Genomic DNA, 27,341 nt, shown 5'->3' with positions numbered 1-27,341 from the left:
AAATTTGAAAAAATTAAATTTTAAATTATCAATGCTTCCGCAAAAATAACTTAATTATCTGATGATGTATATAAATATATTTTTAAACCTTAAGAAAAGCTTAACCTCAGATCTATGATTTATGATGTATTAAAATAAATGAAAATTCAGAGCTAAAAAAATGACAGAGGACAAAGAGAGGCTGATTGCAACCTCAGAAGTCAAGGTTTACAGGTATCTGCAGAGAAGAAAACTTTGTTGTGGATATTTTTAATCGTGAAGGCGTGATCTCAATATCCAATGTGGACACATTCAAATTTGAGGATGAATACTTGATCCCTTCATTTAAGTTATCCCTGCAGGGTATGCCAGGATATCAAAGAAGAACTAATTTAACCCGTAGGTAGCGTACGTAAGATGGAGATCATTGCTTAATCACTTTGTCAGAACTTTGTCTTGTGAATCTTGGGATCAAGCATTGATCTCCATATTATTCATAATTACAGATTAATTTAATTACTCTTTGATATTGTGTGAAGATCATAACATGCTGGGATAACTTTATTTGAGGGATCAAGAATTAATCATCAATTCAAAAATGCTCACTTTAGCTATCAAGATCAAGAGTTCAATACTAACAGTTATTCACACAAAGGTTCAGATCTCTGTTCCTTTTAAAAATATAAACTCTAACTCCAAAGTGGTGAAATTTAAATAATCTATAAAAAGTGTATTGAACAAAGTAAAAAAATTAATATTAATTTTTGGCGAAGATAACAAGAAAATCATCTATTTGCAGAAGAAGATGGTATATCCTAGCAGTGTTCTCTCTTCTGGCATTGTACCAATGTACTGTATGGAACACATGGGGACCAATTGTCAACACGGTTGAGGTATAATTATTAAACTAATTGATAATCAAAGGAAGACCTGATAAATTCAATAATAATGTATAAGTCTTTTGAGTTTTAAAATAGGCACCAAGAAATTCGTTTTTTACTCTTTTACACTTAACATATAAATTTTTCACTTGATAATGTTTAGCTTGTTTTTCCATCCTGGTCTGACTCAACTGTATCACTAATGGCAAACTGGGGACCCATCTCCTTCTTAGTCTTCCTGCTTCCAACCCTGTATATTTCAGAGCTAAATCTCAGGTGAGACTTTTTGAGATATGTATATATTTCAAAACTAAATTTGCTGGCTCTTTTTCTTATTAATTACCTGCACTGTTTGAAAAAAACTTAATTTTTTTATCCGTTGACTTTTAATTGACCCATACAGCTTATTAGATGCCTTTGGGACTGTAGAGGACAGTCTGAGGTTACTTAACTGAATCACCAAAGTGACTTGACATAAATACATCCAGAGACCAAATTTAATGAATTTGAGCTATGTCACTGGTTAAAATTTAAAACATGAACTTAAAGTCAAAAAATCTGGAAGGTTTGGAATTAGTGATACAAATTTAAACCGCCAGTAGGCAGTTCAGCGGCTCCTCAAATCCTGTGATCTTTTGTTTAGACTTGCCATAGTGTTAAGCAGTGGACTGGTCTTTTTCGGGTCAGGAGTTAGGTGTATGTTTGTGCTCTTCCCCGGGTTATCTGAACCTGTGTTTACAGGCCTTTGTCACTTGGGCGCTATTTTAAACGGGATTCCAGGCATTGTTGTTACATCAATACCTCCTGCCATTTCTGCAACTTGGTTTCCACCAGAGGTAAAACTAAAGTGAAAATGAAAAATAAAATTATAGAAAAAAATGCAATTGCAGGAAAGAGTTACTGCAACATCTATCAGCCAGATGTTAAACAACATAGGGACAGCTGTTTCATTTATCATGGCAACTGTGATTGTGCCAGAAACACCAAGTAGTAGTTCTGGAAGTGATGGTTCTAACTCTTCATGTCATACGCAGGTACAGAAAACCAAGCTGTAGTTCTGGAAGTGATGGTTTAACTCTTCATGTCATCGCAGGTACAGAAAACCAAGCAGTAGTTATGGGAGTGATGGTTCTAACTCTTCATGTCATAAGCAGGTATAGAAACTTGGCAACCAGAAGTTTGAGTGAGGAAAGTCTGTCAATCTACAGCTTCAGCAAGCTGTTCCTGTCAAATAGATTGACACATACAATAGGTGACAAAGTGATTTAGAACACATTGTACATGTCACTTTTGGTGTCAAATGGGACACACATCCAATAAGTCTTGTAAGGAATATTGAATTAAACAGTACATAAAACGTTGCAAAGAATGCAGAAAACTGCTTTAATTTCACAATTTTAAGAGTTGCAGCTTTCTTTCGAAAAGAATATTATTATTTTCCTCATATTTTTAGGGTGTGTCAAGCGATTTGACTCTAACAGATTTAGAAGTGAATACTATAAAGAAGGATGTTGAACACTACTTATTGATATTAATGGTTCCAGCTGCGGTTATCTTTAGGGAACAACTAAAGGTTATCTTATAAGAAAACAACTGCTTTAATTTCACAATTTTAAGAGTTACAGCTTTCTTTCGAAAAGAATATTATTATTTTCCTCATATTTTAGGGTGTGTCAAGCGATTTGACTCTAACAGATTTAGAAGTGAATACTATAAAGAAGGATGTTGAACACTACCTATTGATTTTAATGGTTCCAGCTGCGGTTATCTTTAGGGAACAACTAAAGGTTATCTTATAAGAAAACAAATGCTGTACAAGCCATAAAAATAGTTTGGCAAACAACTTTGGAAAACAGTAATTTTTGCAAATACATTGATAACCTATTCTGTGATACAGCTTCTCCATCATTTATTTTCCCTGTAAGCCACCACAACCTCCCAGTCTGAGTTCAACTCATCAACGTCTATCTTTTGTGTCCGGTGTGTGGGAACTGGTTAAAACACCGGCAGCTTGGATAATTGCATTAGTCTGGGCTATACCTCAGGTAGGTTGAGTAAGTTTAAAGTATCTTTCCTATGATTGCTGAGAAAAATTTTACAAATTAAATAAAAAAGTTTTTCCTCTTTAAGGCAATCTGGAACAATTGGTGTGCAATGATGGTCATAAGTCTAACTAAGGTAAAATTTTTATTTCATTTTATACTTTGAAACAAATATGACATTTATGCAGATCGGAGAAGGAGATGAATGCCTGACAGAGAAGTGGGTCAATATACTTGGTATTGTTGCAATCCTTGTTGGAACAGTCATTGCTATTTTGGTAAAATCATATTCTACACTGCATGCTTGGATCACAAAGATGTTTTTGATTACTCTAATAAAGCTTGACAAGCTTACTCAGAGTTTTATAAAATTTACTTCACAGGTTGGAATGTTGACAGACAAAATCAAGGGCTTCATGAAAGTAACTATTTTTGCTTTGCTAACAATAGGTAAAAAAAGTTGTCGTCACAAACTCTTCCATTTTCATATTGTTTACGTTTAGGCGGAATACTGTTTACTCTTCTGTCTCTTGTCTCCATTCAGGCCATTGTTTTACCAACAATGCAATCACTAAAGATCACTGTGTACTCCCTTCTCCTACTTGGGAACAGCATGGTGGTCTCCACCTCCCCTCTCTGTATGGAGTTTGCTGTGGAGAAACTATATCCAGTACCTGAGGTGATAAAAAAGCAGTGCTTAGGATCATATTCATTTTTATGCAGAACATATCTGGATCTGGATGCGCCCCCTAAAAAAATAATGGATCCAGATCAAGAAAGCCAAAAATGTTGTGGATTTAACAGATCTGGATCCAGACCCTGATTCTAAGCATTGAACAAAAAGATTCTATTGTAAGGCATTTAGATGATCAATTTTATTTACAAATGTACTATAAAATGTACAAGTGTACTATAAAATGCTCAATACTATTTTGATCCCAGTAAGTTTTTCAACTAAAACAGCACCCCTGCTAAATGGTCCCTTTTGGTTGGTCTATAGCTGAATGCTTAAGTATTAGGCCAGTATGATCAATGTAAAAGTAATCATTGACATCTTATTATATGTGGATATTTTAGGGAATCGTTGGTGGTTGGTTGAATATTTGGTACAACATCATCAGTGTTATATTCCTCTGCATCTTCAATATTCCTGGAGTTGGTACTGAATGGTTAAATTATGTTCTTCCTTTCTCTTGCTTTTCAGTTCTTCCACTTTTACTACTTGTTAAGGTGAGGAATACTTTGCAACTAGAGTTGTTAATCGTTTTTTGCAAACAATTGTTAAACAATTGTTAAACGATCGTTTTTTGTTTTGTTTTCAAAAACGATTGTTTCGTTTTCGGATAAAACTATCGTTTTTAAAAACGACCCACTCGTTTTGAACTTTTAGAAAATGAATAGCGAGAGTTTTTGAACCCGAATGTTTTTATTAAAACGATTTGCGACCTTTTTTATACGATCGTTAAAGAAGGTTTGTCGTTAACGATCCTTAACGCATGTATTATGTTCTTCCTTTCTCTTGCTTTTCAGTTCTTCCACTTTTATTACTTGTTAAGGTGAGGAATACTTTGCAGCTACAGTTGTTAATCGTTTTTGTAAACGATTGTTAAAGGATCGTTAAACGATCGTTTTTTGTTTCGTTTTCAAAAACGATCACTTCGTTTTCAGAAAAAAACGATCGTTATTAAAAACGACCCACTCGTTTTGAACTTTTAGAAAATGAATAGCAATCGTTTTTGATCATTTTTATTATTATTGTTTTTTCCAAAAAACTGAAACATTAACATCCCTATTTGCAGCATCCTGAATCCTGATCAATAATTGCTTAAAGATTTCATTTGCTGGAACACTGATGTAGCAAGATTTTGCGTTCAATTTTGTTAGAAAAAAATGATCATTTATCAAAATTCAAAGAATCAAGGTACTTAGTTGAATTTCGCTGCGATGCTCCATCAAATGTTTTCCTATACTAATGAAAAGGATGCCCGTTTAACCAATTTTATAGACATGATGGTTGAGAAATTATTTATGCTCAAAAAGAGATTTAAAGGCAACATTGTGATTGGACATTCTCCCTTTGCATGGAAGGTCACCTTTACATGGAAGGTCATTCAACATTTCTGAAATATTTACTTTAATTTAAATTAATGACATATGATCTGTGGCCTTCAAAGAGATCAAAAATTATAAAGATTATCTCTTTCAATCTGTTGTTAAATAGGAGGAATATAGAAGAAGAGGTGTAGATGAGGGTATGGACGAGGTAGATACTGGAAGACAAGAACCTGGAATCCAAGTGATCAGCACAGAAGCTCTCAGTCAAACATTAATTCTTTAAAGAACTCAGATGTATTAAGCAATAGGACTAAAATTAAGAAAGTCAGCAAGCAAATCCTCTACAACATAGTATAAAATGAAGAAGTTAAATATATGTAACAGACAAAATATATTGATTCAAAGATAAATACTATATATAGATATTGTAATCTGTGTTTAAAATAATAAGTGTTGTTTATTTTGAACCAGCTTTGTTCTTTGGTTTAACCTCAAAATAATTGTTGAGACACAATCAATCTTTTAGCAGGAAAAACTAAGATATCTCATTCCTCCATGATCAGCTAAAAATTTAGAGATAAAATTGTCAATCAAACATTCCACTCTTTAGGTTGAGGGGCATTTTAAATTACATCAATACAGCTCCTTTAAGTCACAAATTAGTTACAACAGCATGTAGCAAATACCTACTCCATAACAATTTACTCAAGACATATCTATCCAGGTCTACTCCGTACCAAGATCAGAACGGACTAACTTATCATGTTCTAAAGGCCACTCAGCCAATTTCTCAACCAGGATTAACTCCCAGGCTCTAAATGACACAAAGGCAAAATTCTCAACCAGGATTAACTCCATGGTTCCATAGGACACACAGCCCAAATCTCAACCAGGCTTAAATCCCTGGTTCTGAAGGACACACAGCCCAATGAAATTGCTACACAGGATATTTCTCAACTTGTATAATTCAACAAGTACCAAAGCTTTCTTTCAAGCTAACTTGGATAACATAATCAAAAGTCTCATTCAACAAACTTTATTCAATAGCTTCAGTTACAAAGTTAACAGGAATTTACGTAATTCAATTCCTACAATGTTATTAATATCACATGATTAAGAACATTGTATTACATATTTATCGCACAGGTAGAGTTTATTTTACATATTCAATGGATTAAATAGAATAGATGTAACGAAGTTGATCTATGTCTGACCATATTTTACAGCGTAATTTAAGTATGTCGCATGATTTGAGCTAATAATGTTAAGTATTTGAATGAAATGCATTTCAATGAATAATCTCCTTATGTCCAAGTTTAAAACATTAAATTATTTAGCAATGTACAACGTACTGCAATTTCACAGAATAACATTTTTCCCACTTTCTGCTACAGGCAGGGATAGAATATGGATGATCAAGTGCTATATTTTCTTCCAATACTTTATGAAGTTAAGTTGAGTTCTAGGACACTGGTTTATTTCAAGAACCGGGTCGACATCTAACCATCCAGAGCGAGCTGTACAGTACACTTACAGATTATACCAGGGAAATCTGGACGGTACATTACTAAATGCACTGGCCCCCTGTAGGGAAATTGAAGTGATATGACTGGGTGGTTGGCTGTCTAATCCAATAAACTGATGAGAGAGAGTGAACTTGGTTAAAAATGTTAATTGTCTAAAGTTTGGAACTGTTTAACTTGGTGAATAGTTGCAGAGGATTAAACCCTCAATTATGTTTATTGAGGAAACTTCTAGAATAAAGATGAAATAGTTGGAACTTTTCTTTTAAATAGTTTGTAAATGTTTATTCAGCAAAATACAGAGAATTTGGCCGGGGCTCACAGGGTGTACAAGAATATGTATAGGATGAATCAAAAAAAAAATAATTTACAAAATATTCTCCCCACCTCAAAATAAAATTGATTACATGTGGGATTTCTCCGATGTAACCGTAAAAATTCTATTTTCTCAAGCATGTGCCAAAAATTAAACTAATTGAACTACAAAATCTAATCCGAATATACATGGTATAAAGTAAAATTAACAAATGTCCCCCCCCTCTCTCTCCCCAAACTCCTTCCTACTTCGAAATAGGTATTTATGCGGAATTACTGCTACATTTTTTTTTACATTTTACATTCAAGAGTCAAAAACGGCGAAAATAAAATGGCTTTAAAAAAGTAGCTGTCTTTGAAAATATTAAATATTTTATTCTGAATGATTTCAACTTTAGTATTATCCCCCTGCGTCCTAAAAGTTTCCCCATCTCTCTGTATAAAGTATAATTACCCCCCTCCCCCCTGGGGCTATATCTTGTGTATGTGTGACGAACAGTTTTATTTCCTAGAAAATCTAAATCTAAATATTGCGAGGATAAAATTTGAATAATCTTTTTAAGCTTTGGCAGTATTTATGTTAACAGGAGATAAAGGTTTCCCATGCATAGATAATCAGGTTTCACTAGCTCATCATACCACAGGGTGAACACAAAATAAAAACATTGCACTTATTATCTTACCGTGTGTCCAAAATATATAAGTCTTTGCTTATACAGGGTGAACCAAGAGTTCTGATGAAAACTAATTGCTTATTATTCTTACAGACTATTGGTGTCCCGGAAATATTTAGGCCATTGCTTTATCATCATTCTTTCAAATTATATAGAATTAACCGGTAGGCTTTATTTTATTATTTGTCCAGGGTGTCATCAGAATCAGATTCACTAAAGTAATACCCGATGAATTATTACCATAGAGAATAAAATATATAGAGAGGAATTTAATGGAAAAAATTGTAAAACGGCCATTTTGTTGCACTGTTTCCATACTGCAGGTGTACTTCACATATTTATGCTATATAACCTTTTGGGCCCTAGAATATCATTATATAGAAAATCTAATATTATTGTTAAAAGAAAACCAAATTATGAAATAGGCTGGTTTCATAATTGACCAATGATCATTTCACATAGACTCTATGCCTTTNTGTCCAAAATATATAAGTCTTTGCTTATACAGGGTGAACCAAGAGTTCTTATGAAAACTAATTGCTTATCATTCTTACAGACTATTGGTGTCCCGGAAATATTTAGGCCATTGCTTCATCATAATTCTTTCAAATTATATACAATTAACCGGTAGGGTTTATATTATTATTTGTACAGGGTGTCATCAGATTCACTAAAATGTTACCAGATGAATTATTACACTTTTTTACTTAACATTTTTTTTAGTTGTAACTTAGATTTCTTTCTTCAAAATATTTGTGTTCACATAAAGATTTTTTTCGAGACATGGCAAAAGGAATGTTTGAAACGCCTTTTTGAAATGTATAATTTCTGGAGGATTTTCACGATTTTTGATATTTGCATTTTATTTCCAAATTTAGATTAAAATCAAATCTTCAATATCAAGAATTAAGAGAAGCAGAAAGACGGGGAGTGAAAGGGAAAGAAAGGGAGTGATGGAGAGTAGAAGGATAAGAGAGGGGGTAGAGAGTAAAAGGAGGAAAATTAGACATTATAAAATATCAAAATTCAATAAAAGAGAAATATTATTCCGACGTATATTGATCTTGAACAGACGTGGATAAAGATAGATGAGTTGAGATGAATAGAATCAAAATGTATAAATATTGATGCAGGGTGTCCCGGAATAAAACCAAACACTAATCTATACAGGGTGTACCAGAAAAAAAAAAGAAAAAAATTCACAGAGGGTGTCTCAGAAAAACAAAATGCAATGCAAATATTCCAGTGCATTTACTTAGGGATCTACAGAATAGAAAGTTAAAGAATATAGTTATAATAATAAAAAACCAAAGAAATATTATTAAAGGGTGTGACCGGCAATGTATGAAAGTTGAACTGAGAATGTAGTATTGTGGAGATTTTTTTAGGATTCATTTGGGACATATAAAACCTTTTAATGATGTATAATTACTGAGTTTGGGTGGTTACGTTTTGAGAATTGATTTTTCCAAAATTATTAATTAACGACGACAAAAAAATGTAACAAAAATTCTACACTAATAAGTAATCTTATTTAGTTATATTTTACTGTAAAGTCTCATTGCAAACGAACTTTTTCTGTAGATTTCCTGGAATTTTTAATGAAAAGACGACATTTGAAGAATTTGATAAAATCTGCGAACAAATTGGTAAAGAATAAGAAATTCAATATAATGATGAAACATAAATAATTGATTCTATCATTAATGATTTATTGACAAATTTCTAATGAGAAATATGTTTCTAAACATCTAATTAGTTTACTTTAGAATTTTTGTTACAGTTTTGTTAACTTAAAAATGTCTTGAATGGCAAGACAATTGGAAGGTAAAATTTTTTTAACTTATTTCAATGAGACTGATCTCTCGCATCAGACTCTAAATTCCTTACTCTTCTATCTTTGCAACCTAATTCAATATAAATGAATATTAATAAATGTTTAATCCAATAGTTAAAATTTGAATTTTCAAAGGTTTTAACCATCAGGTTGCAAAAATACAGGGATTATTAAAGTTGAGTGTTAAGTTGCTTTGAACGGCAATGCAATTCACCAAATTAAAATATGCTCACGCTTTCTAAGAACTTTTTCATGATCCATACCCACAAATGAGTCTTTAGAGACGTTTGTACGCGTCTATACTGTCTATTTCCATATTTATTGTTCCCTGCAACTGTTCTCTTGTTTCTTTCGTTAAGCCATTAAAAGACTGTATTTAAGACTTAGTTCAAACTTATGATCATATTTTGAGTTTTAAGTCGTCTTTTAAGACTTATTTCTTGTCTGTAACACTGTTTCTAACATATAAAGTTCATTGAGGCCATGGTTGCCACGTTTTATGCTTTAACTTTCTTCAGATGTGTCTTTCCAATAAAGGAAATGAGTTTTTGCCACAAACTCTGTATTTGAATCCAGGTATCTTTGTAACCCGATGTTGTAAACCTTCTAAGTTTCATACTGTAATTTCTGTAAGAATAAATAATCTAAGTTTACAACTTTCATTGTTTACACTGTCAAGTTGTGAAGATGTAGTGATTTGAAAATTTGTGTTTGTAGCAAGTCTCAATTCTTATGAATTTATTAAATATCTTTTCCAATTTCTGAAAACAACAATAATGTAGTCCATTAGATGTAAAGATTTTACTAATTTAATATTATTCATCAAAACACCTAGAGTCCAGTTGAACCAGGGAAGTCTAAAAGGAAGATAAATAAAAAAAATTCTTTTTCAAAAAATGAAATAAATATATATACCATTGTTTGAAAGTGTAGGTGTCAGGGGATTATCAATGCCTGAACAAAAATAAGCCAAGAAATTAGCGAATTAAAGCAAATCAAGTTATTAATATATTTGAGATTTACTTACCACCCAGAGGTAAATTATCCACATAGTTTATGTCCTGAAATATAATTTTGAAAAAATAAAGTGTTAATGGTGATTTGATAAAGGTTATACCTTATTAGTTAAATGTGTTGATGCTACAATATGTCCAATAGTTCCAACTCGATGAAATATCATTCCAAAAACTGAAATATTGCGCATTTTTAGATTTTTACTGTGTGGAAAAAAAACAAAGCTTACCTTGAATAAAAAGAACAATTAAGAAGAACAAAATAAAAACAAAGTTAATCGGGTCCAAAGGCATATATTTAATACCAATATTACTGGAATTGGAACTAGTTACGTTCAATGGACTCGCAATCTCACACAAAACCCAATCAAGAGTAAATGCTGATGTGTCTACTGATGAAACTTGTAGCAGAAAGATTCCCACTGCCCAGGCTGCATTTAAGAATACAAAAAACAATCCAATTTCATTTTTCAGGTTTTCAAGATCTTTCTTTAGTTTTAGTTTCAGCTCTGTATTATCCTTCTCTGGTTTTAAATAGTTTTGGATGATATTCTGCAGATAGATTTCCTCATCTGATTCAAGACTGGAAAACTCTCCATCTAAAGATTGAATCCAATTGGATCCTGCATCAGTCTCATCGTGAACTTCAGATGTGTCTTCTATTGGGGCCTTGTTCAGGTTTTCAACAGCATTTTGCAAACTTGTAATTCTTTCTGATAACATTGTCTTTAGTTCAGATATCTCATCTGAAGGGTTAAGAATGTATCTGATTTTCTCAGCAAGAATATTAGTTGAACTTTCTTGTCTTTCTTCTCTGGTCCCCCAACTAACATCATCAAGGTTGAAGACACAGTAAAGAGGAAGCAACATGTACATGCAAGGAATAGTTAGGTAATAAACAACTCCGTACATGAGATATTTGATCTCCAAAGGATGAAGAAGGCCAACAGCAATGAAAGCCCCAGCAGTTAACTCCAAACTGAGAGTAGAAGGGGACCAGGGACATGAATCCCAAATATTGAAAAATAATCCAAATACAATAGCAATCATTCCAATACCATAGACCATACTTAGAACCTTGGCACAAAGTACTTGACTAGAGGGTGAAGCCAGTAATGATACAAGAATAAACAAAATTATTGGAATTAGATTCATAATGAAGGATCCCCAATATGAGATTTCAAATGTCAATTGAAAACCGCCAACCAGAAGGATGAATATGCTTCCAGGTCCTATGATGGTACCTGCAAGCATCAACAATTGGTAGAGAATGTGAAATATTGTAAGATTTCCATGTTTTAGAAGAGAATTCCATGATTTTATCAGTTCAAACAGGTTTGCAACAGTTGATGGTGTCCATCTTCTTCTTTGGTTATAGAACTCTGTGAATGTTTCGGGACATATGGTCATGGCATCACTTACAGCAGAGTACTCAATTCTCCATCCTCTTTTGATCAATAGGGTACATAGCCATCTATCTTCCCCCTGATCATGCTGAATGCAGTCAATAGCGGAAGTGGTTTCTTTAGAAAAATCAAGAACTGCTGGTCCAAGATGATCAACATGACTATTCACCATAGCACTTAACCTGTAAAGAGAAAAGCAACCTGGACTGCATAAAACATTTCCCAAAACATCTTCTGTTGTCTTCTGAAGCCAATGTCCAACAGCATATTCAAACTTCTGATACATTGATATAAGTCCATTTCCCACCGGATGAATCCTACCACAAACGGCTCCCATTCTGTCATCTTTTCTCATGAGATCGATCAATTTCACAATAGAGTCTGATTTGAATGTTACATCTCCATCAAGAGCTAGTATATATGTGTTTTGATCTAATATTTTATCAGACAGTAAATCTTTGTAGTCTGCACTTTCAAGGTGATTAATGACATCCTGTCCCAAAAACTGTAAAATGTAAAGAAGTTGACTCCACCTCTTTTTTATTTTGATCTTTGATTTGTCTTTGAGATGACAAACCAATGTGGTGTGGTTTTTTAAATTCCAATAAAGTTTTCCTCCATAGGGAGTAAGGAATTTCTCTAATAGAAGAATATTTCTATTTGCCAGCAGGGCTATTAGCTGACTTACAAATATATTAGGATTACCCAGATCATCAAATGCATTGTCAAAGAAAATGTGCATTTCAAAATTGAAATAATCTTCGTGTGATTTTGACAAAGTTTTTGTATAAGTGTCTATATCTTGAATGGAATCTATTAACTTTGACATTTCTGATTCTGTCTCATGCCACATTGTTGCACATCCAAGGACAGTTACATTCTTCAGATTTGGATTTACTTTTGTCTGTGTCTTCTTTTCATCATCCATTCTTCTGTTAAGTAGCAGTGATTGATCAATAAGTAAAGAATCATAAAACGGAGTATCAAAAATCAATTCTGCTTTAGCTAGCTTTAAAGATTTCTTTGTCCAAATATGACTTGAAATCCATGCTTGGGACAGGAAAGCTAAAATGTAAATCCAATTTTCAGCCATGAATTGGTAGAACGTGGTTTCACCTGAGCATGAGAAAAAAATTGCTGCTGGAATATAATCATTTAGATAGCAATTATTCTGTATGACATTATTACAAAGAACTATCAAAATTGGCACTACTATAAGAGGCGTAAATGTCATAGGCACAGCAAATCCCCAAAGACCCACTCTGGTTTCTAGTGCAAAGTATGCCAACTGGTATGCAACTAAAGTAGATACAATCTGAGTCAGAAGAACGATGAAAGGAAAAAAGAATCTTTCATCAATTTGAGTAATAACTGTCCAGTCAACAAATTCTTCAGAGTTAGGGGGATATTTAGATTCCAAAAATGTATCAGGGTTGGGACAGTTCTGAAAACTCTTTCTTTCTCCACATTCAACAATGGTTTGACTTTGACAACAGGTTCCCTCATTATAGCAAGAAAGACTGTTTGAGCTGCTAAAGTATTGAAAATCTCCAGGGCAGAGAGCATACTTCAATGTTGGGTATTCTTCTAAACATACCCTAACCCAAAACCCGGAGCAATCATTTATATCTGGATAAACCAGGTTAGGGACAAAGCCATCAGTCTCCTTTGCTGAAGTCATGCAAGTTGTCAGTGTTTCATTTATGAGTATTGCTGGTGGACGCCCAGGGGAAACTACAGTTTTAGCTGAATCTGCATATTTCCATTTAACAGATGTAAATAAATTGGAAACCTTTTCCACTGGGTTCATGGCTGAAGTCAAAGATAGAACAAATACTATTGTCAGGAAGACTTTCCAAACAGATACGATACAGTTGACAACATGCTGTTTTCGCTTGTGTAGGGACTGATCCCTAACGACTCTGAGAAAGTCAAAAAATCTTTGCATGATGATGGCATTGTTATAAGGAAGATAAGCTTCCCACCATCCAAAGGAGGTGAACAACAGTCCTACCAGCACGCTCCATCTTTGTGGATGTTGATCACTGTTCAGGACCCAGATAACAATGCTTAGTATTTGTATTGTAAGACATATTGCATCTAAAGTTTTGAATAAATAACTTGTATTTCTGCTGCTATGTTGCCTATCTGACAAACCTTTAAATAGTGAGGGTATAAAACATGAACTAGTAGTAACCATACTCATTGTTACAACAGACATTCCAGGTAGAGCAATAAAAAATAACACACATATCCCGATGATATGTATTGTTTGGAACATCAGGGGTACCAATAGGTGTTTAAAAGGAGGGATGTGAACATGCTGGGTAACAACAATAAACCCTGATTTTGCTATAGTTAGAAATTCAGGGAAAAGAAGAGCTATTGTTAAACTCCAGATCCATGCAGCACTTGCATCTTCCGTCTGGACTCTGTGCTGAAACTGATATAAAGAGTTTTAATAAAATGTTGAAATATTTGTACAGAGCTGTGAACTTTAATTCAAATATCTGATGTGGACACTTTTAATTTCTTGCTTAACCTTAAAAAGGCTGGGGGTCTGAATCTATGTATAGCCTGGGGGGGCGTTTGGCGCCCCCCCCCCTTGAAAAAGGCCTTAGAGAAAGAGAATAGGGTTGAAATGCATGTTCATAGACAAATTTTTCAAAGCCAGCTCATAGAAAAAAAAATTAGACCGATAACTTTAATAGTTTGGGCGCCAGGGAGGGTGGAAAAAAATGCCTAAAAAAAGGTTAGAAAAATGGAAAAAATATTTTTTGTTTTAAACAAATATCAAAGAGTGACATATGTTTCCAGGTGCATTTTTCAAGGGCTTTTTAAAAATATAGTTTTTAGATCTGTAGCTTTAGTAAAAAAAAGTTATGGGCTATGGATTTTTTCCATCCTGTTCCCTACCCTATAAATAAAAAAATGTTAACAAAAAATCCTTTATTCATTGAAAGTCACAAAATTTCACGGTGATAGTGTCAAAAATGAGAATGCCAGAAAAAAAAATTACAGTTGGAAAAGGTGGTTCCTCAGCCTGTTTAGGCCTAATCCACTCTTTTAATATAGTACAAAAAAATCCAAAAACCGTTCTTTTTCAAAATTAGAGAGTCCCTACCGTCTCTGTATGTTAATCTTAATTAAATGAGAGAACTCATATAAAATGGCGCGCAAAATTTAAATTTCCCGGCTTCTGATACTCCACTCTGATTGGTTGAATTTTACGCAATTTTCAGGACACAAACACAAGATTAGGTTAGTCTCGAGATTAGGAAAAAGAGAGGATCAAGCATTGATCTTGAAATCCACCATTCTAAAGTTTTCAGCTCTGTTTGAACAATTTGTGAAGGAAGACTGAAAAAGAAATATTTGAATAAAAAGTTTTTGCTTTGTTTGATTTTAATATTATTGAAAATGTGCTCAGAGCAGATAACTTTAAGTAAGGAGTAAGTAAAGTTTTGTTGTTTAAATCAACTTAGTTTATTTGGTAAGATTTGATAGAAAAGGAATTAATTCTTTGCCCAAACTTAAACATTCTAATCCCTACATCTTTGCAACCTGATGGGTTAAACCTTTGATATTTCAAACTTAAATCATTTGATCTATCAGAATTCATAGTTTTAAGGTCTACAAAATTAGGTAGCAAAGATATTGGGTTAAAAATTTCAGTGACATCTTATAATAAAGCTCTGATCGTTTTGTTATGATTATGGATGGTCATATTTCACTTACTTAAAAACCCACTTTGATGGTTTTGATAAAAATTAAAACAAGATAAATAAAAAAAAATTATTTTTTTCGAGTCTGATCATTTCTTAAATGAAAAAAAAGAATTAGATATTGTTTTTAAAGATTATAAACAAAATGATTGTTTTTTAGTTTAGCAAAAGTGAAAACTATCGTTTTAAAGAGAAAAAAACCGTTTTTGAAAAAGTAAATGGACAGAAGAAAACCATTCAAAAACTCTGACACCACAACCAGCTTTTTCAGACAGCCTTATCCTACCTTTTCACAGGTACTACCACCAGAAGTGCAGGATAGTTGTAGATGAGGATAGGAAGGAAACCTGATTTGAGAGACCAGGAAGAAAGTACTCGTCTTACTGCAAATCATATATCTTATTTTATGATGTATAGACCAATTAGGCGTACGGAAATCCCCAACAAACAATGCTAGGTTTTGACGAACGTAAGAAGCAGTATTCAATTTTAAGTGAAGTTGGTTTTATTTTTTATGATAATGCCACAATATTGTATATCAACGGCAATCTTAAGATACAGGGATACAGAGATTATGATAATGCCACAATATTGTATATCAACGGCAATCTTAAGCTGTATGTATTGCTAAAGTTTGTCAGTCATTCAGTCAGTTTGTTTTTAATCTTTGTGAAGAAACAATCTCAAGAACTGATGAGGGTCAACCCAGACCGAAATATATTTTCAATAAATGTGGAACTAACATCTACTTTTTTACTCTACAGAGGTTTGGTCAATCACCATCACCGAGTTTGTAAATGTATTGCTAAACTTTCTCACAAACATGTAGATTGTATGTTTTAAAAACTATTTGTTGATTTTAAAATATTAACCTGATTTTTCTGCATTTTTTTATTCAAGATTTGTCCTTTTTTTCAGAAGTTTGTATCTTTTTTTCGGATTTAGTTTTTCATGATTTTTAATTACATAAGTGTTACTTGGTTTTAATAAACTTTAGAATAAGATTTCCTAATAAATATTGCAAAAATCGAGAGAACAAGCACAACGCTGTAATAAAAAAGAACACCTTTTTTTCATTTTCAATAATAGCAAATTTTTGCATTTGTCTTGTAGTTTGCGCAGTTTTGCACAGTTTACAAAGGTTTGCGCGAAATTGTGCGGAAAGATTAAGATAATTTATTTTGTCATCATGTTCTTTTATTCCTTGTTGTTGAAATTTTCACAAACTTGTTGAGTGGAGTGCTCTTCGACATTTTCTAATGTTTGACTGGAACTGGAGCAGTTATACTGAAACACTAATCATATATATTCACAAAGAAAGAGTTTACAAGAAGATAAATGATAAAGAGTTTTGCGGTCAGAATTGCAAAATGAAATAATGATGCAATTTTGTATTAATTAATATTTTGCAAGGAAAAAATTGATAAGATGATCATTCAAAGCTAGGGGGTAAAATGATAAAATCAGAACCTAAAACTTTTTTAAAAACGTTTTTAATGTATGAGTTTTATCACTTATGTAGAAGTCATAGTTCAATTTAATTTAATTTTTGTGCATGCAAATATGCAGATTTAAAAAATTGAGTTGAATTTGCATATAATATATTATTTATTAAAATTTAAAATCCAGAATTTAATTAGTGATAAAAATATCTTATTGTCTTCATCCCTATCACGATAGATTTTTTTTATTCATAACTTAAAAACGGTTTTTTTAAACACGTGTTTCTTTTCTTTTCAACCTCAAAGCTACGATCAAATTTTGGAAAACAAATTTTTTTGAAGCATAAGGTAAAGGACAATTAAAAGGCTGGTCGGTGTTTAAAAAAATCAAAATAGTTCATATCTTTGTTAATAATTGATTAAACTACATATCCAAAATTTACTAAAGTCTTTCAATCTATTTTATCAGTTGAGGGTTCTAACCAGGGAGGATGATAGTTCTCTACCTGTGTGCTCAGTTATAGCTGTACTGTACACTTACAACTGTTTACTAACATTGATATACTATAGGTTAGGCCAGAATCAACTTATAATAAACAAATATGCAGTACGCTCTCGGTATAGTTTATGGCCTATAAAATTAGTAATGGATTAGCGTACATCATCACTCTACACACTATAACCACTATAACCTCGTTGGTTCTAACTAGAGTTTGATAAAGAAACGTGATGTATATATATGTTTACAGCTTTAGGTTTGCGGATTTCCATGGCCGGGGGAAAATATTTTCCCGGATTTCAGGGATTTAATTCCCCCGTGGACTCAAACAGAAGATTCATCAAAACATAGAAAACCATGGATCAATAAAGAGTATATATATATATATGTATATATATATATATGCTGGGTGTTCCAGTAAACATTAAAAGAAGTTCGTAAAATCAGATCTGATAGTTCATAGATAATAATCATAATATTTCCTGAATTCTGGTATTTCCTAAATGTAGTCCGGTGTTTTCCCATGATACCAAATAAAAATTAATGTCAATGTCAACATTTAACGCACATGCTATAATATTTTCTTGCCACTTTTTTCGGACCTCTCTGTGAATATTTTACTGCAGAAGAATAATGGGATTGAATGATAGATAGGCTCAGAGAGATCAAAATAACTTGAATCAAAATACAGAAATCTAACTCTTTGGGAGATATTTACCAGTTATTTTCCTGCTGCTGCTATTTTACTGATTTTTTGTATTTTTTTCATGTTTTGCCTCATTTTCTCATTTTCAACAATTTTTAAGGAAAACAAAAGATTTGCAACATCATGTTTACGAGGAATTCAATACATTAACTTAAAAAGATTTCCAGTTTTGCTGAACATAAAAGACAATTTTTTTAAAAATTGTCTTTTATGCGAAAGAATTAACAGTTTATTAGATGGAGTACGAATATAGAAGCCGAAATTCCATCAACAAAGAAAATTCTCCAAAATGAGCGTAAGATGACGCACGCTAAAGCTAGTTATGGGGTAATATCCGTTAATAAAAACGTATACAACCATTGGGAAAATTTGTGCATTTTTTCCATTCCAAAGCTTTTTTTGAAATATTTCTTAGTTTTGGGAAATTTAAAACCAAAAACATCTGATCAGATGGCTAGAACAGGATAATGATCGAATCGAAAAATTACAAAAGAAACCAGTATTAATTAAAACCATGTTTGTTTTACATAATAAATAAAATCGATATCGTTTTAAGATATTTTTATTGAAGAAACGAAAAATAAATACATTCAAGATAATTTATGAATGTTTTGTTTAAAGTTTTGAAATTGCGGAGAAGTATCCAGATCTGCTGACAGGATAACAAAAGAACACTCCAGCAGGACCCCGAACAGTTCTATAAATATGAAGACGACATAAAACGTAAAAAAGAAGACGACATTTTTAATAGTGAAATTGAAGATGACAGAAAAATAACTGATAGCTAATCATAATGGAAGCCAAATTTGAGATAAAAAAGAACATTTGGTTAAAACTGAGTACAAAGGAAAATAAATTTTAAAAAAAGATACTTTAAACAGGGTTTAAACTCTTTTATCAGGCATAAGATTCACATAATTACAATCATTTAAGTTCTTTGAGAATAAAAAATAAGAAACACAGACGACTTTCAATCTTGTTTACATGGCTGTGCACTGTACAGGAAAAGAAATTTGAATAAAAGAAAGAAGGTCCTAAATGTTTACATTAAAAGAACTGAATATGATTGAACTAATTTAACGGAAGTACATATATTAAAGGAAGTATATAAATAAAAGACAGCCTGCATGAAGGAAAGCATACAAATTAAAGAAAACATAAAAATTAAAGGATGTAATAATAAAAGGGAAACCCTGTAGTATAAAGAGGAAGATACATTATTATAAAAGGAAGTATGTAAATATAAGGAAGTATATAAATATAAGGAAGTATATAAATATAAGGAAGTATATTAATATAAGGAAGTATATTAATATAAGGAAGTATATAAATATAAGGAAGTATATAAATATAAGGAAGTATATAAATATAAGAAAGTATATAAATATAAGGAAGTATATAAATATAAGGAAGTATATAAATATAAGGAAGTACAGGGTGTCCCAATAAACATTGGAATTGAGTGACGAATTCGATATCGTCTTTTTAAATAATTCTTTGATTTAGTATAGTGATACCTACTGGGAAAGCTGTAATCTGTAAGAGTTCCGTCTGCTATGTTCACATTTTGTTTGTTTTTGTTTTGACTGCATACGGTAACACGGTTGTACTTAGTAAAACAAGAAAATTGCAGTATACAAACCGAGTAGACTTGTCCGTCTTCACTGTTCTTCTTGAAATAAACTCTAGCAGACATAATAATTTTATGGCTTTTAAAATTAGGTATTACAATGCTTATTTATAACAAAGACGATATCGAATTCGTCACTGAATTCCCATGTTTTTTGGGACACCCTTTATATAAATATAAGAAAGTATATAAATATAAGAAAGTATATAAATATAAGGAAGTATATTAATAAAAGGAAGTATATAAATATAAGGAAGTATGTAAATATAAGGAAGTATATAAATATTTATATAAATATAAGAAAGTATATAAATATAAGAAAGTATATAAATATAAGGAAGTATATAAATATAAGGAAGTATATAAATATAACAAAGTATATAAATATAAGGAAGTATATTTATGAAATGAACTAGAAATGAAAGTAAATACAAGAAAAAAAGTGTTAATGAAAAGCAAAAAAATAATTAAAATATCCCGACCTAGTCCCTACTAAAGATTTGTAGAATGAAGTCCTAAGTGTAGGTTCAGGAGTATACGATTTTCCTTTCTCTAAACTAAACCTAGCCCTTTCCAGATCCTTTCTTATAGCACTGAAAGTAGATAATAAAAATATAAGGAAGTATATTAATATAAGGAAGTATATAAATATAAGGAAGTATATAAATATAAGGAAGTACAGGGTGTCCCAATTTATGGCCTATAAAATTAGTAATGGATTAGCGTACATCATCACTCTACACACTATAACCACTATAACCTCGTTGGTTCTAACTAGAGTTTGATAAAGAAACGTGATGTATATATATGTTTACAGCTTTAGGTTTGCGGATTTCCATGGCCGGGGGAAAATATTTTCCCGGATTTCAGGGATTTAATTCCCCCNTTTATAAGTTGATTTAGTTCTTTAATCTTCCTTTATGATTTATAAATTGATTTAGTTCTTTAATCTGCATTAACGATTTATAAATTGATTTAGTTCTTTAATCTTCATTAACGATTTATAAATTGATTGATTATTAAGATAACATCTTAGAGCATAATATAAAACAAACGAAAGAGCAAGGATAATTCACCAAGAACCTACACATCTGCCGTACACAAGTAAACAGACTTGTCAATGCGAGTTATGCATTCCTTTTTTGTAAGCAATGTTTAATGTGCACATTCCATATGTACATTACGTAAGACTAACTATAAAGCGATGTTACATTCTGTCTCTGTCAGTCATAGTTTGATCCCTAACTGAAATCCGCCGAAACAAGTATAAAAACTTTAAGCTTAATAATCAACATATATATATATATTTCAACAAAAAGGAATTAGTTAGCAAGTACGAAAAATCTTTTTTCAAGGGGTGAAATGGGTTTCAAAACTTAAGGCACACAGCCTTTTCGACTCGGAAGCCTAATTCTACAGTGATATATGCATGATGCAATATAATTCCTAGCCGCAGTGACATTTGTTTCAATTTTTTGTTCACAGAAGACGTCCTTACTCTCTATTCCTCAAACAATGATTTGAATGGGAGACATAGAAACTAAATTTAATAGTCTAACATTTTTTAACATATATTTCATACTTTCAAAAGCGCACTTCTGTTTCAAAAATATTAAATGTGGTGGTTTGATATTTTACGAACTAATATATGATTTTCTCTTTCTTAGATTAGATTCCTCCAACAATCGATTTCAATATTAACAATTACAGAAATAATTATTAGATTTGATGAGTCCGATTCCATATTATTTTTTTGCGTAGAATTACTTTACATAAAAAAATATCATTTGATTAAACCGTTTGAAAGTGAATGTGCAATGTTGACATAATTGAAATTAAACTAAGAAAATCCTATAGCTAGCCATTTCATAAGAACATGATAAAGGTTTAGCACAAATTTGGAGCCAATTTGTTTAGACATTTAGACTAGTAAACATTAGACTCGACATTTAGACTGTTTTTGGAACAAACTACTTAACATTAGACTCGAATAATATAAACAAACTAGCTTGGAAACCCAGCTTTGCTCGGAATCTGGAATTTCGCTTTTTAAACATGTGACCCCACTTAACTTAGAAATGTTAAACCAAGACATAAGAAAATTCCCGTGGTTCTACCAAGTTCCTCAACCAAAATTTACGGATAATCGGTAANTACCCTTCTATCCCTAGCTCAAGTTTAGAATAGTTGAAATTATAGAGTTGAAAATATTCCTATTTGCATATATATATATATATATAAATACTAAGTTCTTAAATTCAGTGTATTGCTTGGTGTCTGTGCGCAAGTTTAAGAAAGGATACAACAGTACAATATCTACATAAATATGGATACAGGTATAAAACTGTGAAATAGGAAGACGACATTCATAAAATTTTAAAGCAAAGAAGTATCCAAGTACAGTGCCTATTTGTTTCATGCTCATTGAACCATTTAAAATTTAAAAAATCTAAGAATTGAATTAAAAAAAAAGAAATATGTGAAAAACATTTTTATTAAAGATCTGCACAAGCATTCCAGAAGGTCTGGAAGCTACCTGAGACAACAGGAGAAATGAACCAGGGCTGAAAACTTTTGAATGAACGGGATGAGTTAAAAACTTGTTTCAAATCAGTGAAAGAAAGGAATTGAGTCTTAGCCGCAAAACTCTGTATTCTAATCCCTATATCTTTGTTACCTGTAGTTTTTAGATATTTCAAACTTTTAATTCTGTTAGAATCAAATATTCTTTAGTTTGAAATATATATGGTTTACACCATCAGGTTCCTAAAATAAAGGGAATCATTGGAAAATTTGAGTTTGTGGCAAAGACATATAATTCCTTTGAGGCTCTTTCTCCTTTACCGTTACGTAATTTAACCAAAGGATATGAATCTTATATAATGTACCATGCTTGTAAAGCTAATAAGTTAAACTCTAAACTTCAAAAGTGTCAATCATGTCCAGCTTAAATAACAGCTTAAATCCATTTAATTCAAAAGTTCCCGGTTTAGGACACCGAAAATCAAATCATGATCCCAAGGTGAAAACTTTATTAAAATCTTTTTTTAAAAAGATTTTAAAAAACTTAATGTCAGGTGTGGGAACCCAGATATCGGGGACAGGCTGCCACGGCTTAGAAAACACGGAGAAATACTGACATACAGGGAATTATTTCTATAAAAAAAGTGAAAACAAAATATCATGACATAATTACATTTTTATTGATAAGGTTAATTCATAAATCATAAAAACCCACCCATTTGGCCTTTTAATTTAGATAATCAAATAATATTCTAAAATCACTCTTTTGGTTAATTGCAAGTTGGATATAATTTGTTGATTATTATACTTATCCATAAAAACTATGAGTAGTTCCTAGAATTGATTAGAAAAGAAAACCAATTTCAAGTTTTTTTTACAGTAGCAATCCTTTTGAAATTATGAATGCTATCATTTATGATTTATGCCGAATATTTTAGCGGATATTTTACAAAATTATGCCAAATATTTTAGCAGATATTTTACCAAATTATGCCGAATATTTTAGCGGATATTTTACCAAATTATGCCGAATATTTAAGCAGATATTTTACCAAATTATACCAAATATTTTAGCGTATATTTAACCAAATTATGGCGAATATTTTAGCGAACATTTTGCCAAATTATGCCGAATATATTAACGGATATTTTACCAAATTATACCGAATATTTTAGCGGATATTTTACCAAATTATGCTCTTCTATCCCTAGCTCAAGTTAAACAAATATTCTCACAAGCTGCAAACAAGGTAAGTATATATAATTTAACAAGTGTACACTCTGAGAACCAGAAAACTCTGAAATAGAAAAATGTCTTTTAGACTCTAGATGTTTATGAACAGAGACTTGTATCAATTGAGGAGTTTAAACAGACCCATTTCAATTGATTAGAGCATCTCGTAAAACTATTTGATTCGACGTCAAATACACTTTAGTTTTTCTATAATATCGTATTCCTTTTCCAGTGTTTTCTGGTTATTATTGAACTTCAAATTGTTTTTATTTTATTTTCAAATGTGAATACCAATGAGAGATTGATTTAGCTCTACTTGTGAGCAAGATTTCCATAGATTGATTTGAATATTTTTGTTCATGGACAATATGAAAGCCGAAATGAAAAAGATATGGATTTTCCCGGACCAAAGCTTATTCAGTGTTTTTTATCTCAAAAATAGAATAACGTTAATATTGTTTTTTTTTGCGACTTTTTGTATACAAAATTGGCTACTTTCTATGACTATTTTTTTCGGTTATAAATTTGATATTTGTCTGACAACCTTTAATCAAAATCTAGAGATATAAATAAGTTACTATTTTAAAGTTTAACAAACGATTATTAGTAAAAGAAAAGAATTGAGATGATAAATGAGTAGACTGAAGAAATTCATCCTCTCCTTTATTCAAAACTCATTTATCTCTTTTTTTTCTGCAAGACCTTTTTCCATTTTATGTATTTTTCAAGAAACCCCAATTCTTCAGTTCTATTATTTTATCTTTATGTAGTGGTCGGATACAGGGATTCTGATGAAAAGTGTTGATTCGAACAGAAACCCCGAAATAAAAATACAATTTTGTGATTTCTCCGTTTGCGCTTCTGATGGTAATCAGGTAATTCATTATTTATTTCATTTTAAACATTTTTTTTAACCTAACCTTTGATATTTCTAACTATGAATTCTGCTAGAATTGATAAATAGCAAGGACTAGTTGAACCACTTCTCTTCAGAAAGGGTGTTCGCACACATATGTTGGGTCTCGCGCTGGTTCAACTATGTCACAACATTCATTAAATTTGGTCTCAGGCTTTAAAGATACATAGGAATTTAAGACTATTTGAGTGTGTGGAAATAGCTTACTTCCTTTCTTAAACTTTTGTTTGAAATGTTCAAGATGGATGCTGAATTATTTGGTTTGGAAGGAGGAGAGTTGGCAACAACACGTGTTAAGGGAGATACTACCTGGATACTTTTTGACGACAGAAGGTATAATAGTATAATAGTAATAACCAGAGCTTAAATAACTAAAAATTTATGTTTTAGTACAGTATGAGGCATGCCCATAACACTGTAGAATAAAAAACGACCTTCAGAAACAAGTTATTTACAGAAAATAAAAATAAGATTGCTGAAATGGCGTCTTTCTATTCTACTGTTTTAGGGTCTAACTTTCCAGGAAAATAATTTCGTTCATGGCATTCTCCCCAAATCCGAATTTTTCTCAAAGGAATTGAGTTTTTGTCCCACACTCTGATTTGCTTATCCCTAACTTTGCAATTCAATGTTGGAGGCCTTAAATATTTCAAACTATGAATTCTTTTAGATCAAATATTGATAGCTTAGGTTTACACCATCAGGTTGCAAAGATGTAGGGATTAGAAAATCAAAATTTGTGACAAAAACTCAGTTCCTTTACAAAATTTCTCTAAAGTATATGAGGAGGCACGATATACTTGAACAAATTCTGTCATTTAGAAAAGGTTTATTCTGAAAAATCGTCACTTGACCTCAAACTGAAAACTTTTAATTGGACCAAATGAGTTTATAACATGTGACAAGCCTGTCACATGTTATAATATTTTAATAATATCCGAAGTTTGTCCAAAGTTAGCATATCTGAAATAGAATAGTTTTAATTTACTTTTAGATTTTGGGGAGGAGAATCCAGTCTTGCTCGTCTTCAATATTCAAACCTGAACCTTCAGACCCATCTTCTTCAGGTGAGGCAAACAATATTTTTTATATCATTTTCGCGGATATTGAAACGGTTTTGCGAATTTTGGACATTCCGAAATTTTCGGTAATACCCCTAAATACTATACAGAGTGTCATAAAAAACATGGGAATTCAGTGACGAATTGGATATCGTCTTTGTTATTAATTAGCATTGTAATTCCTAATTTCAAAAGCCATAATATTATTATGTCTGCTAGAGTTTATTTTATAAAAACGGTAAAAGACTGTTAAGATGTGTCTATAATGTCTACAAAAGATGAACAGTGAAGTAGGGCAAGTTTACTCTGTTTGTATATACTGTAATTTTCTTGTTTTACTAAATACAATCGTATACATTAAAAACATAAACAACCTAAATGTAAACATAGCAGACGAAACTCTTACAGATTACAGCTTTCTCAGTAGATATCACTTTACTGAATCAAAGAATTATTGAAAAAGACGATATCGGATTCGTCACTAAATTCCCATGTTTATTGGGACACCCTGTACATGTCATGAAGCAGATCTTGATATATATATATGTATAAATATATAACATCAGTATAGTATATATTTATATATATATATAGATTTAAAAAAAAAATTTTATCAATTATACATCTAGGTTGCTACTCATCAGTTTGGTCACGTGATAGGGTTAGAACATTCAAACAATACTAATTCTATTATGAACCCGTTTTACACAGGTAGACTTAAAGATATTCATTTATACTTTTTGTAACTTTTCTCTTTTACCTATCAATCAATTTCACTTGACATAAATAGTTCTTCAGAAACTCTTCTGAACATCTACTTTCTAGCGCCTACATTTTTTACGCCTGATCTCACGTTTAAAATATTCAAAATTGTTCTTCAATTTCTCTTAATCTTTTTCAATTTTAAAGAAGATTATTTTTGATTACTTTTATTGCTTTGAATGCGCTTTAAAAGTGTCATTGGAACAAAAATCTCTTCAGAAAATTTAAACAAAAAAATAATATTGTTTGGAAGCAAATAAACATTTTTTTGAGCAATAGTAATTTTTAGATAAAGAAAACTAACTTGATAATAACTATTTCGTTTCAGAATGGCTGACTGAAGTATCTCCTAGTGAAGACGACATAAGAAAAATATCTTCTCGTCGACCGAAATCTAGTGCCGTCAACTTTATTACTTTTAATTAAAGAACCTTCTACGATGATTAAACAAATTTGAAATTTAAAACTTTTATTTTGGAAAAGTTATGTATCTATTTATATACGTAGAAATATGTCATTGTTTTCATTTTTACTATTATACTATACGCAGATTTTATTAATTTAATATAATATTGAATAGATTATAATTTGTAATAATCATATAGCTAGTAAAATAAATGTGAGTGGGCCGGGGAGAAAAAAAAATCTTTTTAAACGTCTAAACATTCAAATGAAAGCAAAACTAAGATAAATTTTCTTTTTTTCTTTAGTGTTTAATTAATTATTTTAATTCGATAAATAATACTTATAGATAATTTTTTCGTAAATAAATCTCAGTTATAGCTCAAAATTTGATATTTTATTTGTGAAGGCGACATTCACATAAAATTAATCTTTCTATAATATGATGTTGCTGCAATTGGTGTGTATAACTAGATAAATTCAAGAGATTAACTTAGATTCGGTTAATTACCCTAGTTATCATTATATTGCAGGGATATAGGATAAAGCTGGGGATACATTACAGATTTCAGCTAATCAGGAAATATCATTATTCAACTGCACTGCAGTCTGCAGAGACCACTGCACTAGACCTGGGCAACGAACACAAGTTTTTAGAAAATAAATTACCACTCTTAACTAACAATACAATAACTTCAGTCAGTGTACTGCAAATT

At 31.5% G+C, this 27,341-nt stretch overlaps 3 protein-coding genes and 1 long non-coding RNA gene across 8 annotated transcripts; 3 read left to right on the top strand and 1 right to left on the bottom strand.

Annotated features, from left to right (window-relative positions):
- Positions 1–151: 151 nt before the first annotated feature.
- LOC111700452 (disrupted in renal carcinoma protein 2 homolog) lies at positions 152–5,367 on the top strand. 2 transcript variants are annotated; one of them, XM_023471360.1, is made up of 13 exons: positions 152–213; positions 779–872; positions 1,024–1,136; positions 1,504–1,696; positions 1,751–1,894; positions 2,528–2,634; positions 2,758–2,905; positions 2,991–3,038; positions 3,091–3,180; positions 3,286–3,352; positions 3,406–3,581; positions 3,980–4,132; positions 5,124–5,367. In XM_023471360.1, exons 1-13 carry the CDS (start codon positions 161–163, stop codon positions 5,238–5,240), a joined length of 1,503 nt encoding a protein of 500 aa, XP_023327128.1. In that variant the 5' UTR covers positions 152–160; the 3' UTR covers positions 5,241–5,367. The 2 variants fall into 2 exon arrangements, with proteins under 2 accessions (XP_023327128.1, XP_023327127.1); XM_023471359.1 differs by lacking the exon at positions 2,528–2,634 and adding an exon at positions 2,314–2,420.
- Positions 5,368–5,977: 610 nt separating this feature from the next.
- On the bottom strand, positions 5,978–16,738 carry LOC111700451 (uncharacterized). 4 transcript variants are annotated; one of them, XM_023471358.1, is made up of 9 exons: positions 16,654–16,738; positions 16,459–16,497; positions 15,737–15,833; positions 10,550–14,168; positions 10,424–10,494; positions 10,334–10,367; positions 10,222–10,260; positions 10,138–10,163; positions 5,978–6,711 (listed from the first exon to the last, which is right to left on the bottom strand). In XM_023471358.1, the coding sequence occupies exons 1-8, from the start codon at positions 16,701–16,703 to the stop codon at positions 10,138–10,140; spliced, it is 3,975 nt and encodes a 1,324-aa protein (XP_023327126.1). In that variant the 5' UTR covers positions 16,704–16,738; the 3' UTR covers positions 5,978–6,711. The 4 variants fall into 4 exon arrangements, with proteins under 4 accessions (XP_023327126.1, XP_023327123.1, XP_023327124.1 ...); XM_023471355.1 differs by lacking the exon at positions 5,978–6,711 and adding an exon at positions 9,192–9,376; XM_023471356.1 differs by lacking the exon at positions 5,978–6,711 and adding an exon at positions 9,440–9,933.
- Positions 16,739–21,793: 5,055 nt separating this feature from the next.
- Positions 21,794–22,293, top strand: LOC111700440 (uncharacterized). The gene is made up of 3 exons (XR_002764993.1): positions 21,794–21,876; positions 21,990–22,063; positions 22,229–22,293. It is a non-coding gene; the product is annotated as an uncharacterized LOC111700440 (long non-coding RNA).
- A 1,150-nt stretch (positions 22,294–23,443) lies between these two features.
- On the top strand, positions 23,444–26,705 carry LOC111700439 (matrix metalloproteinase-14). Its single transcript, XM_023471340.1, has 6 exons — positions 23,444–23,500; positions 24,255–24,359; positions 24,642–24,733; positions 25,395–25,467; positions 26,091–26,172; positions 26,552–26,705. The coding sequence occupies exons 2-6, from the start codon at positions 24,276–24,278 to the stop codon at positions 26,647–26,649; spliced, it is 429 nt and encodes a 142-aa protein (XP_023327108.1). The 5' UTR covers positions 23,444–23,500; positions 24,255–24,275; the 3' UTR covers positions 26,650–26,705.
- The last annotated feature ends 636 nt before the right edge of the window (positions 26,706–27,341 follow it).

Source organism: Eurytemora carolleeae, unplaced genomic scaffold, assembly GCF_000591075.1.
Source record: "Eurytemora carolleeae unplaced genomic scaffold, Eaff_2.0 scaffold369, whole genome shotgun sequence".
NCBI classification, from domain to species: Eukaryota; Metazoa; Arthropoda; class Copepoda; order Calanoida; family Temoridae; genus Eurytemora; species Eurytemora carolleeae.
Note: the sequence above shows the minus strand (reverse complement) of the source record. Positions and strands in the feature narration are given on the sequence as shown.

Coding starts and splice junctions, on each gene's coding strand:
- LOC111700451 (XM_023471358.1), bottom strand. CDS start 16,703: ATGTCGAAGAGCACTCCACTCAACAAGTTTGTGAAAATTTCAACAACA. Junction 14,169..15,736: donor GTGGTAGTACCTGTGAAAAG/GTAGGATAAGGC, acceptor TCTTTATATCAG/TTTCAGCACAGAGTCCAGAC. Junction 10,495..10,549: donor AATTGTTCTTTTTATTCAAG/GTAAGCTTTGTT, acceptor GCAATATTTCAG/TTTTTGGAATGATATTTCAT.
- LOC111700439 (XM_023471340.1), top strand. CDS start 24,276: ATGAAAAGTGTTGATTCGAACAGAAACCCCGAAATAAAAATACAATTT. Junction 24,734..25,394: donor ATACTTTTTGACGACAGAAG/GTATAATAGTAT, acceptor ATTTACTTTTAG/ATTTTGGGGAGGAGAATCCA. Junction 26,173..26,551: donor TATGAACCCGTTTTACACAG/GTAGACTTAAAG, acceptor ATTTCGTTTCAG/AATGGCTGACTGAAGTATCT.
- LOC111700452 (XM_023471360.1), top strand. CDS start 161: ATGACAGAGGACAAAGAGAGGCTGATTGCAACCTCAGAAGTCAAGGTT. Junction 1,137..1,503: donor ATTTCAGAGCTAAATCTCAG/GTGAGACTTTTT, acceptor TCTTTTGTTTAG/ACTTGCCATAGTGTTAAGCA. Junction 3,181..3,285: donor GAACAGTCATTGCTATTTTG/GTAAAATCATAT, acceptor TTTACTTCACAG/GTTGGAATGTTGACAGACAA.